This window comes from Rhinopithecus bieti, unplaced genomic scaffold, assembly GCF_001698545.2.
Source record: "Rhinopithecus bieti isolate Rb0 unplaced genomic scaffold, ASM169854v2 scaffold_2439, whole genome shotgun sequence".
NCBI lineage: Eukaryota > Metazoa > Chordata > Mammalia > Primates > Cercopithecidae > Rhinopithecus > Rhinopithecus bieti.
The window spans coordinates 86285-103837 of NW_016804232.1; the positions used below are offsets into that span (position 1 = coordinate 86285).

Below are 17553 nucleotides of genomic sequence, written 5' to 3' on the forward strand. Positions count from 1 at the left end.
ATAAGCAGAGTCTAGCTGGAAACGCTGTGTTGAAAGAAACAGCAGGAAACGAGACCACAGGAAGTTCAAGGAGTGGGAAATGACTATCCTTATTATGTTAACCAGTGCAGAAAGGAAATTCCACTTCAGATGAGGGATGGCCAGGTTTAGTCTGAACCAACCCCCAACATAGTTCAAGTACATCAGATAAAATTAGATCTCAAAAATTAAATGAAGAAACTGAATTCATTCCCTTTTGATATAATCTGAGACTATAAATTGATGCTGCTATATAGACAAGAAATATCAGTATTTAGACAGCCCAATTTTTGAAGGCAGGAAAAAACCGCTGGAGAAAAAAATGACTCAATAAAATAACTGATAATATCCTAGCTGATGAGGAAAAGTGTCCTCTTTAAAATTATGATGTCATATATGTGAAGGACAAAGCTATACTTAAAATAAAAGATGATAGCTAAATATTTTCTGAACCTCTAGAAAGCATATAAAAGGTCATTTTTCCCCCACAAGTGTCTATATTTGACTTTATTTACAGTGAGTGAAAAATCTAATGGAGCCAAGTAGAGTTAAGCACTTAAAAATTGTTTCAATAAAGAAAACAAGTAAAGGACTACAGAAACCCACAATCAAAATATATTCCAACACATATATTCTGAAAGACAACTTGTAAAGAATATTAGCCAGTATCAATCTTTAGCTGAGGAAAATATAAAAAATTAAATATTAACTGCTTAAAATATGTGGTAGAAAAAGATTTCCAGTTTTGGTAATGGCAGAATAGCTTGTATTAGACAAATCCTTCTGGAGAGAATAATTAAAAACACTGGAATAACTATATATCTCTAGATATCTATATATACATATATGCAACTATTTATACATAAAAACAATGCTTGGTTATATAACATATAAAGTATAAATTTATATATAATGGGATGGGTATAAATAATGGGTACAACTATTTGAAGATGCTGGAAATGACCAAAAGCAAGCAGAAATTACAGGGTATTTGACCCTTGAAAGTAGAGAACTGCACGGGGTGAGATCTATACTGATACAGCTTTTCTCCTGAGGATTATCCTCACTCAGTGTGATGTGAGGCATTCAGATCATAGAGTGTAAGGCTGTCAGAGAAGCTGTACACTCAGGGGGTATTATCTTGAAAAGAAAGGAGCCACTGGGGAATAGGTATCCTAATATATGTGGATAAATTGCCTTGAAGTCCTGGGCTGACCCCTAAGCTGTGCATGCATAAAGGTTACAGACCCACCCTAACAAAGTATAAAACCAACTCCCATCAATTCAAGGGAATTATTCAGTAATTTATAAGTCTGCTAAAACAAAAATAAGGAATTTTGAGATATAGAAAACAGAGTCAGACTCTTTATCATGCATGGTCCGCCTACTATGTCTAGTATCAATTAAAAAATTACTAGACATGGAAAAAAAAAGAAAGGAAAATATGACCCAAAGATTAAAAAGCAAACAATAGAAATACGCCCTGAGATGGCCCAGCTGTTGGAATTAGCAGTAAGAAATTTAAGGCAGCTATTATAAATTTGTTCAAGTATATAAATTGAGAGACAGTGATAATGAAAGAATGTAAGTGGGAAATCTCAGCCAAGAAATGGAAACCACATGAAAGAACAACATGGAAATGAAGACTCTAAGACTCTAATATCTGAGATGAAAACACTGGAGGGCCGGGCGCGGTGGCTCAAGCCTGTAATCCCAGCACCTTGGGAGGCCGAGACGGGCGGATCATGAGGTCAGCAGATCGAGACCATCCTGGCTAACACGGTGAAACCCCGTCTCTACTAAAAAATACAAAAAACTAGCCAGGCGACGAGGCAGGCACCTGTAGTCCCAGCTACTCTGGAGGCTGAGGCAGGAGAATGGCGTGAACCCGGGAGGCGGAGCTTGCAGTGAGCTGAGATCCAGCCACTGCACTCCAGCCTGGGCAACAGAGCAAGACTCCGTCTCAAAAAAAAAAAAAAAGAAAAAAGAAAAAGTCACTGGATAAACTTAATTACAAACGCAAAGTAGAAGAAGAAACAATCACAGTACTTGAAGGCAGATCAAGAGAAATTATCTAACCTGACTACCAGAGAGAAACAGTCAAAGAAAAAGAACAGCATCTTAGCCCTCAAGATGTCCAACATAAGTATAATTAGAAACCCAGAGAAAAAAGAACAAAGAGAATTAGTCAGACAAAAAATTAAAGATAAAAAGCAAATATAGTGAAAAACATTAGGCTACAAGTTTAGGGAGCTCAGTGATTTTCAAGTATGAAGACCATAAAAAAAAAAAAAAAAAAAAGAAAAGAAAAAAAAAACAACCCTACCCAAATACAATATATTCAAACTGATGAAAATGAAAGATACAGAGAAATTTATTAAAAGTAGTCAGGGAAAGTCACTTTGCATACAGAGAAGCAATATTAAACAAATGACAGTTGATTTCTAATTATAAACAATAGAGACCAGAAAACAATGACACATGTTTAAAGAGTTGAAAGAAAAAAAAGTCAACTCAGATTTCTTTCTTAGTGAAAGTATCATTAAAAATTAAGAAGAATAAAGACATTTTCAGATAAACAGAAGCCAAGAAGATTTGCTGCCAGCAGACTAGCACTGCAGAAATAGCTAGAAAGTTCTTTAAGGAGAAAGGAAATTAAGACCAGATGGAAACTTGGACTTATAGGAAAGAATGAAGACCTGGAAATGATAAACATGATGGCAAATATAAAAAAACTACCTTTTTTCCTTTTATTTCCTTACAAAATAACTTCTGGTTAATACAGACAAAAATCCCATTATAAATGGGATTTTTAATATCTTTGAGATGTGTGATGCTGACACTTTTCTTGATATTGGTAATTTATGCTTTGTGATTTTCTTTCTTGAGTCTTTCTAAGGTTTTAACAATTTTGTTAATCCTCTCAAAAACCTACTTTTGGTTTCATCAATGTTATCTGTTATGTCCTTTATTGTATTCATTTGTGAATTTATTTTTATTTCCTTCCTTCCATGCATTTTCTATTTAATTTCTATTTAATGATCATTATGAAATATTTTTTTAACTCACACTATGATTTCTTTGACCCAGGGGTTATTTAGAAGTGTATTTTAAAATTTTTAAATCTTTGGGGGCTTTTAAAGATACATTATTGTTGTTAATTTTTTTTTGAGATGGGGTCTTGCTCTGTTGCCCAGGCTGGAGTGCAGTGGCATGATCATGGCTCACTGCAGCCTTGAATTCCTGGGCTGAAGCGATCCTCCCATGTCAGCTTTTTGAGTAGCTGGGACTACAGGTGTACACTGCTGCACCCTGATAATTAAAAAAAAAAAAAATTGTAGAGATGAGGTCTTGCTATGTTGACCAGGCTGGTCTGGAATTCCTGGCCTCAAATGATCCTCCTGCCTTGGCCTTCCAAAGTCCTGGGATTACAGGCATGAGCCACCCTGCTCAGCAGATTATTGTTATATACATTTCAAATCTAATTTTATTGTGGTAGAGACTGTTTGACCCAGCACCTGATGTATCTTGGTAAGTGTATTGTCAAAAGAAAGAACAAAATGTTGAACATGTTAAGTCTTAACCTCAAAGGCAGTGATGCTTGACTTTATTTTTTAAGGGGAGAGCTCATGAGTCTTTTTGAGAATAGTATGGAAGTTAGAGCTTTTCTCTCCAGAAATACATGTTTACAGATGCATTTACTTGTGTTGCCTACCATTTCAAGGGTTCACACATTTTATGAATGAGAACAAGATGGGAGTTCTCAGTACCTTACATCAGACGACTCTTTTAGGAGGTGATATTTTTAAAGAATCTCTTTAAATTGGAGGTATAATTTAAATACTGTATAATGCAGAGATGGTTAGGTATATAGTTCAATGAGTTTGGACAAATACATGCAGATATCCCTCTCAAGATATAAAGCATTTCCATCACTCCAGAAGGTTCCCCAGTTTCTTTCCTAATCAATATCCACACACCCAGAGGCAACCACTTTTGAAGGGGTCTTTTAGTTCACATTCATAGTGTCTGCATTTCCTGAAGACAGCTGTTACAGAAAGCATTCCTAGAAAGTGGTTACATGATTAAGAAATGGTCAACTGTTTGTATTACATTAAAGAAGAATGCGACAGCATCCCAAAAGGGTGTCCTAGAAACCTGGTTAATGATCTATGCTCTCACAAGCCGTTAAGTCCTTTTTAGATGGCTTGTAGCATCTCAGAAAATAGAAACATCTTTAGGAAGTGATTGTGTCCTCCGAAAAAATCAATGTAGCCCAAAGCATCGTCCAATCTTATCTTTTACCTGATCAGCTTCTGAATCTGAGGGAACTACCAGCACCACGTCACCCCTTTGTAAGGTAAGTTCATCAGAATTTGCTGCCTCAAAATCATGCAGCGTTTCCACCTGCAGAAGATAAGAAGAATCCACAAAAATCAATTTCCCAGCCAGATTATAAGCAGACACTCTTACAAGCACTCTCCAAGCTGGATGAAGATGAGGATATTTGCCATATCCCAAGGAAGAAGAAGGCCTCTAAAGCCAGAAGGGAAGCCCTATTCTCTGATAGGAGGCCATTCATATGTATATTTATTAATAGTAATGCAATGCCCTCTACAACAGGGAAAAGTACTATATTAATCACATTTTAATTCATCTTATTTTTGTTAGAGATTTGCATTTTATTATCACTGCTGCTTTATTACTGTTTGTTGTTTAACTGGAACCAAAAATGTCTAAAGCTTCTCTAACCCCAGCTTCTGTCAAATAATAATCAGGAAAACCACCACTTGCAGGTTATACAGTAATTACTACTAAATAAAACTCTGTGATCCATTTCTGTGTAAATATATTTCCTTTCTTCCCTATCCTACCTTATTTACAATGGCAACCAGTTTCTTTTCCTTTCCCATTTTGAAAAAGATTTCCTTAAAATTTTATTATAGGAACATATTTTAAAGCAGAAGAAATAACATAATGAACCCCCATGCATCCGTCACCCAGTCTGAATCACTCTACCGTCATGGCTGATTGAATTTTCCACCTTTCCCTCAACTCCACCCCTGAGAATAAACATCGGCTTTTAAAGTGTGTATTTTGCCATTGAGCGTATTCATAGAATCCTAAACTGTCAGAGTCGGAAATGGATTATGTTATCCCTAAATTAATTTCTCTGATGGGAGAACTGATACCCAGAGAGAGGACCTATAGGGGTACCTTAGCTTATTCTACAGTTACTGAGGAGGACAGAATGGGCCCAGCAAGCTCAGGCCGTGCTTGGCACAAGGCTTCTTGGACTCCTCATGCTCCAATTAAAACAGAACCTGGCATGAAACAACCCCCTATCCACAGGTTTAATTTTTTCTCTAAATTAATTCATTCATAAATCCATTATAGCCGACCCTGTCCCCACAAGAGGTAGCAAGGTAGTAGTTACTTTCTAGTGGAGAGAGACAAAGACACATACACACACACACAGAGAGAGAGAGAGAGAGAGAGAGAGAGAGAGAGAGAGAGAGAGAGACAGACAGAGAGAGAGAGAGAGAATGATATAACATTTTCCACTTTAGAAGAAAAAGAACTGAATTTTGAAATGTAAAATCAAATCTATTAGGAAACATCTGAGACAGGAAACACTTGGGTTAGGCCAGTGTTTTCAGGTATCTACTAAGTTTTTCGGTAAGAACCCTTTGGTTTATGAAGGCTCTAAGCAGCCTGTCTGAGCAAAACCTTCTTCCCATTAACTTAGCCACCTTTTTTTCCTGCCTTTTGGTGCAAGTTTATTCATATATGAATCCATTAATTTACAAAATATTTATGGGCTTCCTACTCTGTGTCATGCACCCTACAAGGTGCCAGAGTTGACTGAAGGATTGCTGCCCGACCCCCAGAGGTATAGCCCAGTTAGGAGCTCTTGGTGATTCGAAGGCCTGGTCTGAGCCAGGCTCCACAGATTCACAGGCACCCGGGGGAGTAGACAGGAGGGAGGGCTGGAAGAGACTCCCATTCATTACCCAGAGGCATACTGTTTGCCCTATGGTGAACTTCCCTTTAGTTATTCTTTGTTAAAATATGAAAATCTATTACTGTAGTCCTGGCTTGTCCAAGTGATGTGGTGGTGAAGGGAAAGCAGTTCAGAGAAATAATAATTGCAAAAAGTAAAAGTAAAAACTGGAAAACCAAAGGCTTAAGCAATAGAGACTCAAAGCAAAAAAAGGACAAATGAGACTTAAAAAATAAGAATACCTTGTAGAGAAAGCCAGGAGGCAATTCCTGAGAGGCCTCCCTTACAGATGCTAGCTGGTCAGCAGTCCCCACGGCTGGTGCAGAAGGCATTGGCTGAGGGTCCTGCAGGGGCTTCTGCTCCGTAGCCAGCTCTGGCGTCTCGCTGGTGGGGCCCAGAGGAGCCGTGTCCTCGGTGGTCTCCTCAGGCTCTGCACCTATAATTATTTCGTGTTCTCCCTCCTCTTCATGGTTGGAGGCAGGCTCTATGACCACTGAAGGGATGACCTTCTCCTGGGGGAAGAAAGCCCGTGGCAGTGCCCAGCAGGGCCTGGAAAACAGAACCTCCTCGTCCTGCACAACCTGCCTCAGCCCCCAGCCCAAAGCTGGGGCTGCCATTTCCATACTTCCCCATCAGCCAGTCAGGCTCCGGGTCTTCTGCTGTGCCACACAGCCTCCTTCTGTTCCTCCTGAGGCCTAAACCCTTAGTGGAATTAACTTCTGGATCTTTGAATAGCCAGGCAGTTTGGTAAGCATGAGGTTTCCGTGGGAATTGGGAGGAGGCATAGGGGATGGGAGACTGAGTCTTGAAGGGTGAGGGGTGAGGGAAACCATCCTGAGAGGGATTGCAGGAGTCAGTGCAGGCCGGCCTGGTTCTTTTTTTTTTGAGACGGAATCTTGCTCTGCCGCCCAGGCTGGAGTGCAGTGGTGCAATCTCGGCTCACTGCAAAGTCTGCCTCCCGGGTTCACACCATTCTCCTGCCTCAGCCTCCCAAGAAGCTGGGACTACAGGCGCCCGCCACCATGCCCGGCTAATTTTTTGTATTTTTAGTAGAGACGGGGTTTCACTGTGTTAGTCAGGATGGTCTCGATCTCCTGACCTCATGATCCGACCGCTTCAGCCTCCCAAAGTGCTGGGATTACAGGCGTGAGCTGCCGCGCCTGGCCCCGCAGGCCGGCCTGGTTCTTGTCCCATGGAGCCCTAACTCTTGCCACGGGCAGTTCACCTCCGGTGAGCCCCTTCCTCCCCTCCTCCAGTCCCAAGAGGCCCCCAGTGTCTGAACCATGCTTGCTGGTGAAGATCCACCTGGGGTTTGGAGTTCATCCACCAGTCCTTCGCTTGTGATTATCATTCCAGACCCCCACTGCTGTGGCCGCTGCAGGGACCACACCTCCCACAATCCACTCCAGGTACTCTAGTGTCTGAACCAAAGGATTAGGACCACGCTTTCATTTGTTTAACAAAGATGAGCATGGAGGGGAGTTTCATCAGCAGAACAGGAGTCTTTCTATATTCTCTCTGCTATCAGAGGACTAGAGCACTAACATTCATCAACTTAGAGAGATAATACCGTCTTTCCACGAGTACAACAATACACACAAAAACACTCTGGGAACTGTGATGAGAAAATCTAAGGGGAAAAAGGAATATTCTTTTAAGTTCCTTCTCCCATAACACTGTTATCTGCCTCAGCCCCAGCCCAAAAGGGATAATGAAAGGGATAATTCAGTTTCAAGTTTTAGTAACCCTGGAGAAATTTTTGAAAATTTATTGGGAGTAAAATCATCAGAAGAAAACAATACATACCATTAAGCCCCCTCTTAACATTGCCTTCTAGAATACAGAAGAACCAGACAGTGCAGCCAGGCCCTGGGGTTGGAGGCCCCTGCAGTGGTAGAGTATGTGGCTTTGTGGCCTCTCAATGCTGCTCTGAGGCAGTGCCGAGGAGGGCCCGCTCCAGCCTCACGCACAGACCTAACGGCCCAGGTCCCTTTGTTTCCTTTCTCAAAGTACCACACAGTGGTGGGTTCTTGGTGAAAGGGGCCTGATGGTGAATTTGAGACACTCTGATGATGATAATAACCACCAAACAGTAATAAGAATAATAAGATCTAAATACTATTGTGTTCTCCCTGGGCTAAGTGCTCACTTCATCACATTCTCTTTCTCCCGGCTCCATTCTCATCCTTTTCACTGTCCTGCTTCATTCCTTTCTCCACGTCACCCCAGAGCTCCCCCTTCCCCTTTCCATGCTTAGGCCCAGTCAGCCACAGGCCCTGAGGGCCTGTATGCAACATTGCGATGCTGATACTGAGCAGCTGGGATTACTCTTTCTGAGAATCTGATAATAATGTTGTTTGGTGGAGTCACAAAATTGCTACAAACCTATTATACATCCAAACAGTTATCACCATGGACCAACCAACAGAGCACCCAGCCCACACCACTTCCCAGGAGCTCCCCTGGCTGCGACATGGAACACTCACCTGAGGCACTGTTGCTTCCAGCTCCTCTGCTTCAGCTTGGGCACTCTCTGCACCCTCAGTGGTTTCAGTTCCAATTTTGGCCTCCTCTAAACTTACTCCTTCCGCAGCAGGGAGAGTGGCTTTCTCTGCCTCTGCTTCCTCTCCTGGGACTCCCTCAGCTGCTGACACCAAGGTTCCAACAGCTGCATCAGCATCAGCTCCAGGTATGACCTGTAGGGCAGAATCCAACAGGCCACGTCTGCATCTCCATGGGCCTCCGCCAGGAGTCAAACTCAAGCCTATTTCTGATGTCCCCTCTGTGGAGGCTATACAGATTTGGAACATTCTTGGCACTCCCAGGATTTAGGTACAGCAGAGTCTGCCATGTATTCATCAACACTCTGACTTCTCTTCTGCTGAGCTCCCAACAATTCTACACTCCTTAGCTTTCCTTGCTGTCAGGTGTGGCAAATGGGATTTGAATGGAAGTGACATATACTATTCCAAAAACACGGCTTTTAAGGTGTGGGTGGTCCTCTCCACAAGCTATTTCCATTTTTATTGGCTAGAAGCAACAAATGAGGCCTTAAGGGAATAAAAGAAATATAATTGAATCTCGAGACCTTAAACTCACCATGCCAAAGGAAAGCTAAGCTTGGAAACAGAGTCACACGAAAACAACCTTCCTTTCATTCTCAAACACCGAGCTGTAATTTCACATGCTTCCTTCATCTTATGTAACGTGCAGAACTACAGAGCGTGAGATGGAGGCAGGAGTGACCATGTCCCCACTCCCCCTTTTCATATGTGAAATGTAGATTCACTGAGCACTAATCAGAGCCTCACAAGAATGTGACACTTGCCTCATTGCCTACCCACACTCCTTTTAAAAATTTTATTCCCTTCTTGCTTGCTATTTCCCCTTTAAATACTGAAGTTCTCAAAACTCTCTTCAGAAAAAGCACCGGTTACAGATCCTCCTTTGACTTGTGTCTCTTTTTCTGGGTGCATCCTTAACCTTGGCTAAATAAGCCTCTCCATGACTGAGACCTGCCTTGCTCACTTTTTGATTTACATGGAACATCTATGTCAGAGGATGGAAGTGGCCTGGGTCAGAGAGAAAAGCCATATCAGAAAAGCATCCTCATCACACAAAGTCAAAATTTCGAAAAATTGCGTTTTAGTATAAACTTTCAAATCTTTGTGAGGAAGGTTCCAGAAGCCAAATCACTTTCACAGAGGAAAAAAAAAATAAGGAAGCTTTCTCAATGAACCCTCAGGAATGAAGGGGAAATAATTTTTGTAATCAAATATGCATGGTAATGCTCCAAATAGCTGCAGAGCCCATTACAGGCAAAATGCCAAAATCATAGTTTAGGTCCAGTAAGGAGACGTGAAATAGAAAAAAGCCAGAATTTTCTTTCTAAGGTAGACACACAGTCAGAATAAGAGTTTTAAGTAGTATTTAAAATTTGAGATAATGAAATAAAGGAAGTGCAATCAGAAGTTTTAATTTTGAACAAATGGGTTGGAGTCCAACTCTTTAAACAGGATTCTGACAACATCAGCTTGACAGACTTGATTTGAGAAGTTCACATGAGAAAGACTACGGAAGAAGAATCTCAGGTTGATCTTATATAATATATCCAGGACACATATTTCAAAAATGGCTCTTACTATCTGATGTGATTAGGATTAACTATTTTTTTCCTTGTTGAATACATTCTACCCAGTTCAACATCTTAAGTTAGGAAGGCCCTAATGTTGCAAATATTAACTTTCAAACTCAGAAAACAGAAAAGGATAATGAAGAGCACCTCTGAGTGGGCATCAGAATTGGAGATGAAGAACATGAACCATATGCCTACACTTTTAACAAAGCAGTTCTAAAAACGTTTCTGCTGGCTCAAAGCTATAGGTAATAGTTTAAATAAAAATGCCTGTTACAGAATATATACAGGACATTTTTCTACAAGATAATATTTTATTTGGGAATGAAAATGAAATGTTAACAGCTATACTACTCATTATATGTCCAAGTATTCCTCATATTCTTAGAAATTTACTTCCCTCTCTTATGAGAATCTCCTATTACGAGGATGTGGCTCTCCACACAGGGTGTGCAATGATTTAAAATACAATCCCTAGCCATGACATACTTCCTTCTTCCTGTCCTGTCATGAAAGTACATGTGACATGGTTTGGCTCTGTGTCTCCACCCAAATCTCATCTTGTAGCTCCCATAATTCCCATGTGTTGTGGGAGGGACTCAGTTGGAGATGATTGAATCATGGGGGTGGGTCTTTCCCATGCTCTTCTTGTGACAGTGAATGGGTCTCAGCAGTTTTGATGGTTTTAACAATGAGAGTTTCCCTGCACAAGCTCTGTTTTTGCCTGCTACCATCCATGTAAGATGTGACTTGCTCCTCCTTGTCATGATTGTGAGGCCTTCCCAGTTATGTGGAACTGTAAGTTCAATAAACCTCTTTTGCAAATTGCTCAGTCTCAGGTATGGCTTTATCAGCAGCATGAAAATGGACTAATACATTATGGGTTCACAAAAGTAATGCTTTCTCATGAATTGTAACAGATACTTATTTAAAGTGAATTATAAATGCTGATTGCTATCGAAGTGGGGTAACAAGTACATGAGGGTTTATATTTTGGCAAATGGATGAAAATTCCTATAATAAAAAGTTTATTTTGAAATCAAATAGAATTTCATCTCTGTTTTAAATAAGCACCGACCTTTTTATGGATGCTATTATTACTGTTGTCAACAGAATAGTAATCAGAACATAAATTAGTAGGGTATCTTAATCCCAAGAAGAACAATGAGCAATTGCTCATAACTTTATTGTTGGAGACATTAACAGGGTTTCTCTAGGACACTAAGCACCTAACAAAGTTTCTTCCATGTTAAAAACTATCCTGAAAGAAAATGTGCATGCAATAAACTTATGAGCTCAAATGTATAAAACAAGTTGTGTCATGATTATAAGCTTATTCTCTCCATCTGTCTGGAAAATCACACCTATGAATATCCCACTAGTTTCAACAGCTTGGAAGCAGATGGACTCTATCTACATGCAGACGGTATGGATAAACAGAGCAGCAGACACCACCACTACACACACATGCAGCAGAGGCACTGCTACAGATGAAAAAGCAGACAGGATGTTATTTCATGGGCTATTCTCCCAGTGGTTATGCATAAATCCTTTTATACATATATGTTCCAACTACACATTGTTACTGATTGGCTTTTAGTCTCAGTTGAATTGATACTATATCTCTGGGAGAGAATATACTTCTGTGACCTATAGCTGGTGTTGCCACAGGTAATTTTTTAAACTTGTTCCATACAATCATGTTTATTATTAACCTGTAACTTACCTCTAGATATCTATCAATTTGGTTGTATAAGATTTTACCATCACTAAATATACATGTTATCACCTTTCCTTTGCTAGATAATTTAAGCAGGCAATGAAACTAGACTCCTATCTTTTGCCATATACAAAAAGTAAATAAAAATGGGTTAAAGACTTAAATCTAAGTCTTCAAACTATGAAACTACCAAAAGGAAACATTGGGAAAACTCTCTAGGACACTGGACTGGGCAAAGATTTCTTGAATAATACTCCAAAAGCACAGGCATGCAAAGCAAAAATGGATAAATGGGATTATGTCACGTTAAAAAGCTTCTGCACCGCCAAGGGAACAATCAACAAAAATGACCTGCAGAATGGAAGAAAATATTTGCAAACTACCCATCTGACAAGGGATTAATAACCAGAATACATAAGGAGCTCAAACGACTCTATGGGGAAAAAAATCTAATAATACAGTCAAAAAATGGGCAAAAGATCTGAACAGACATTTCACAAAAGAAGACATAAATAGCAAACAAGTATGTGAAAAGGTGCTCAATCTCATTGATCATCAGAGAAATGCAAATCAAAACTACAATGAGATGTCACTCACCCCAGTTAAAATGGCTTTTATCCAAAATACAGGCAATAACAAATGCTGGCGAGGAAGTATAGAAAAAAGAAACCTCATATACTGCTGGTGGAAATGGAAATTAGTGCAAATATTATGGTGAACAGTTTGGAGGTTCCTCAAAAACAAAGGACAAAAACTAAAAGTAGAGATACCATATGATCCAGCAATCCCACTGCTAGGTATATACCCCCCAAAAAGGAAATCAATATATCAAGGAGGTATCTGCACTCCCATGTTTGTTGCAGCACTATTCACAATAGCCAAGATTTGGAAGCGACCTAAGGGTCCATCAACAGATAAATGGATAAAGAAAATGTGGTACATATACACAATGGAGCACTATTCAGCCATAGAAAAGAATGAGATCTTGTCGTTTGCAACAACATGGATTGAACTGGAGGTCATTGTGTTAAGGGAAAAAACCCAGGTACAGAAAGACAAACTTTGAATGTTCTTACTTATTTGTAGGTGCTAAAAATTAAAACAATTGAATTCATGGAGATAGAGAGTAGAAGGATGCTAACCAGAGGCTAGGAAGGGTAGTGAGGAAGTAAGGGAGATGTTTAATGGGCACAAAAATAGTTAGAAAGAATAAATAAGACCTAGTATTTCATAACACAAACAGGGTGACTACAGTCAACAATAACTTATTGTACATTTTAAAATAACTAAAAGAATATTACTGGATTATAATGCAAATAAAAGGATAAATGGTTGAGGAGGTGATAGATATCTACCCTGATGTAATTACTACACGTTGTATATCTGTATCAAAATACCTTATGTACCTCATAAATATATACACCCGCTATGTACCCACAAAAGTTAAAAGTAAACATAAAATAAAATAATAAAAAAACAGGTATTAGCTGCTGTGACACCAACCACCAGCAGGTGGCGGCCAAAGGCTCTACCTGACTGCTCTGAGGATCCTGACCTTGCAGGAGCAAATACCTCAGCCTCAGCACCTCAGCAATTTAGCTGATTTTTGTCACATAAAAAAGAACTGCAGCATGCAGAAAACTGACTTTAAGAATGATAAATAAATATCAGGAAAATACTGAAATTCACAATTCTGGCAAAGGTAAGGTGCTATGGAATTGGCACTTTAGACTAAACGGGAAGCCAAACAATTTGAATGATCTGCTTGGAAAACAAACAACACTCCTACACCCTACTCCGAGTCCATTAGTAATGAATTCCCACTTCTCCAGCTGCTGTTCACTTAACACGTTGATTTTGCAGAGCTTAAAAATGTTTCATAAACAGAGAAGGATCATCCACTATCTGCGTATCCTCATAGCTTTCTGTTTCTGACACTGGTCTGATGATCAGGGGTGCCTCAACCCTCCCTTTATGTCTGGAATCTGGTCCAGATTTTTTGCTCTTACCAAAATATTTCCAATGCCCTATTTACTGATCGCAAGAATAGAACAACATAAAAATACAATGGAAAACTGGAACCCGTTTGTTCAGATTAGGTGTTAGCTATAGACAAAATAAAGGAAAGAGTGAAAAGGTTTTCATCGATGAAAGTTATACCTCTTATTATTATTGTTGTTGTTATGCATTTCAATTTGTTAGCTATTTGTAGAGCTATAAAAGAAAAAACATTTTCTATGCTCTGCTTGCTACAGTACATGTTATATCTGCTAGGAAAAACCACAATGATAAATGACTGCTATTTGTTTTTTAAAAAATGTTACCCAGGAAGACCAGAGGACTGAACCTGCTGAAAGTATTTCAAGCCTTTCATACCCAGTGCTATCAAATGCTTCTCTTCACTCTAAATGTTCAGAAAAACACACTTATCCTATCTTCTGCCCAAACTATACTATTTATTGGTCAAATATATTTATGGGGGAAACAGCTATTGCAAAGAGAGACTAAAAATAGTCTCCTTGACCTTGGGCACATATTTACTTTATCCATGAGGTCTATGAGGTGCAGAAACTAAGAGTATTGCTAACCCTCCTATCTATCACACAGAAATCACAGCAACCAGCACAGAACCTTCTGGAGAGAGTAGGTGGTGGGTCTCTGCACCATACATACCTCATTGCTTTCTCTTTTTCTTTTTCTTTTTTGAAATGAAATCTCACTCTTGTTGCCCAGGCTGGAGTGCAATGGCACGATCTTGGCTCACTGCAACCTCTGCCTCCTGGATTCAAGAGATTCTCCTGCCTCAGTCTCCCGAGTTGCTGGGATTACAGGCACCTGCCACCACATCCGGCCAATTTTTTTGTATTTTGAGTGGAGACGGGGTTTCACCATGTTGGCCAGGCTGGTCTCGAACTCCTGGCCTCAGGCGATCCACCTGCCTCGGCCTCCCAAAGTGCTGGGATTACAGGCATGAGCCACCGCGCCCGGCCCCTCATTGCTTTCTAATCTTCTGCCTCAATCATCTCTTTGGTGGAAAGCCATATAATTATGGTATTCATGCCAGGGTCCTCTAAACACCAGTTTAAACTTGCTTTAGCAAAATTGTCTAGAAATGTAATGACATGAACAAAATACAACAATAGCCTAGGTTATCAATCATGTAAAATAGCCAAACACAACCGGGTGACAGAAACTAGCCAGTCCTGCTATGAGATGGTGCCATAAAAGCAGGCCAACAAGGACCAAGACCCCCAAACATGTCAGAGTAGTGATAGGCTCAAGAGAACTTGTCATCTCTGAGGTTTATGTCATGTATTCGTACATTCATTCACTCGTTTATTTATTTGCTTGTTTTCTTGGTAATATTAGCTCTGAACAATGCCTGAAAATAGTTTGTCAATCACGCAACTGGTCTGGATGAGACAATTGAAGAAGCTACTTTGATTCTCCTTCTGCCCATGAAATTTCATACTTATTTATCAAGTAGGTTATTGTAAGTGATCATAGGCATTTTTCTAATAAAGCAATTAAAATATTTTTTCTAACAAATTTTAAAATAATAAAAGATAATTTATGGTAACATTTTGATATATTTAGTTGTATTCATTTTCTAATCATACAAGGTTTATTTTGCAAAACATGAGTCATGTTTCTTAGAAAAGTTATAGTAATGGATATATAATAATTTATTGCTTATTCTATTTAACAAGTTATTTAACAGTTCTATTAGAATTAAACACTAGTTGGTTTCATTTTTAAATGTCACTCTAACATTGTGAGAAAGATCTTTGGTTTGTAACCCAACAATTATTTAGGTTACACATTTCAATAATTTAAATACTAAATACTGCTCTCTTTATTTATTTATGATATTTCCATTAAACATGTTTTTGGGGTTTCTGCTCAACATTATAAGAAATTTTTTTTAAAAAATTTCAAGAACATAGAATACAATGAACTTGCAAATGCTCACCGCCTAGGATCCTCAACAGATATGTCACCACATTTGCTTTATCACATGTCTTCCCACCTATCTGCCTTGATTTGAGCCATCTTTTAGTCAACTGCAATGTATCCTCACCAAATGCTTTTTAGGAATTCTATGGAAAGTCTCTAGCACCTTATGTAATTGGTAGTGTCTTTCTGCTGCTTTCCTACATGGCCAACTATTGACTTGGGGTAGAATTACTATGTTGTGTTTCTTTGTGCTCAAAATCTGTATGTTATTCCAATAGCTTCTGACCTTTAGTATTGATATGGATAAGTCAGAGAACAACCTAATTGTTGTTCACTTGTAGTGCTTTCTTATTTCCAATCTAGATGCTTGCAGGACTTTTTTCTTTGAACTCAATATTTAAAATAATACATTTCAATGTAGTCTCTCTCCACTAAGTTTGCTTTTTTGGGTGATTTCTTATGATCCACATGCATTAATTCCATCAACTAGGAAAATTTCAGCTCGAGCATGTTTTCTTCTACTATACTAGCCACTTCTGCTTCTGTAACATTCTTATAGTCTCTCCTTCAGGATGAACTTCTACCCATGAGCTGTATCTTCACTCCTTGGCCCCTAAATCCATCACCTTTACTTGTGCTTCTCTTTATGTGTTGGGAGAACTCCTCCAGCTTACCCTCCTATCACTAAATCGATTCTCTATAGTATTGCTTCTCAACTTGACCACGTCTCATGCAAATTTTGATTCTAATATTACATTTCCTCCCCTTAAAATCTTTTCTCATGTTATTGAGTTCTGTTTTCATCTGCCTTTCAAAGTGACTTTCTTTTCTTCTCAATATGGTCGCCTTATCATCTCACCTTTCATCTTTTGTTTCACCTATCGAGGTCATCTTGAGTATTACTGACAACAAAAAGGAAGGCAATTTTCAAATTTTGTCTTTGTATGTCAGGTAATTTTTGTTATTGTTGCATATTCTCTAAAGAAACTTTTAACTCTGGCATGCAATCATTTTTTCTTTTGTATTGCTCTGTAGGTGTTTGCTAATCTTAAAACGTATTCATGTGCTTAGTTTTCTCAAATCAGGAGAAATCTCTATAGGCTTGATGTTTACAGTAGATGTGGAAACATTTTCTTTGTTCCATTTTACTCATTAGCTGGGGACTCTTAGATATCCTTTCAGAACAGGAGCTGGAGAGGGATTTATCAAGTCTTTACATGGAATCATCTGTTACATAAATACCCCCAAATATATGTGTCAAAGGATATACTTGTGTGAGAGTAGCAGCAGGCCCCAAATGGCCTGGATGCTTCAGAAAGGAATCCCATACTCATGGCAGGGTAGATGCAAGTTGTCTCTGATTGAGGGTGGAGATGGATGACACTCAGATATTTTCCCTTGCCTGGCTCAGGTATTATGCTTCAAGGATCCATTTATACTTTGTTTTATAGAAAATTCTCTTGGGTTTAGCTAACATTTCTAGAATATACTTTTGAAATGTTGACTTTCTTTTTCGATATGCTGGGTTTTTTTGTTTAAGAGTAAAATCATTAAAATGAAAACAAACAAAAAAAAAATCCTGGTAATAGTGAATCTGATTTTGAGTGATTTTTTGAGTGATTTTAAGTGTTTTAGCTTTCTCATGAATCTTCATTTACACATCCCAATGATAAATTTCGTTTTTTAAAAAAATGCTCCAAGAGTCCCCCCCCCCCCCCC

General features: G+C 39.1%; 1 protein-coding gene across 3 annotated transcripts in view; it reads right to left on the minus strand.

The window, feature by feature from the left end:
* AMPH (amphiphysin) overlaps positions 1–17553 on the minus strand; it is a 256655-nt gene that overhangs the window by 2130 nt on the left and 236972 nt on the right. For all 3 annotated transcript variants that reach the window (XM_017867370.1, XM_017867369.1, XM_017867368.1), the window contains 3 exons: positions 8509–8718; positions 6265–6534; positions 4324–4425 (listed from right to left, as the gene is read on the minus strand). In XM_017867370.1, coding sequence (XP_017722859.1) covers positions 4324–4425; positions 6265–6534; positions 8509–8718 — 582 coding nt within the window. The remainder of the gene's footprint in view (positions 1–4323; positions 4426–6264; positions 6535–8508; positions 8719–17553) is intronic.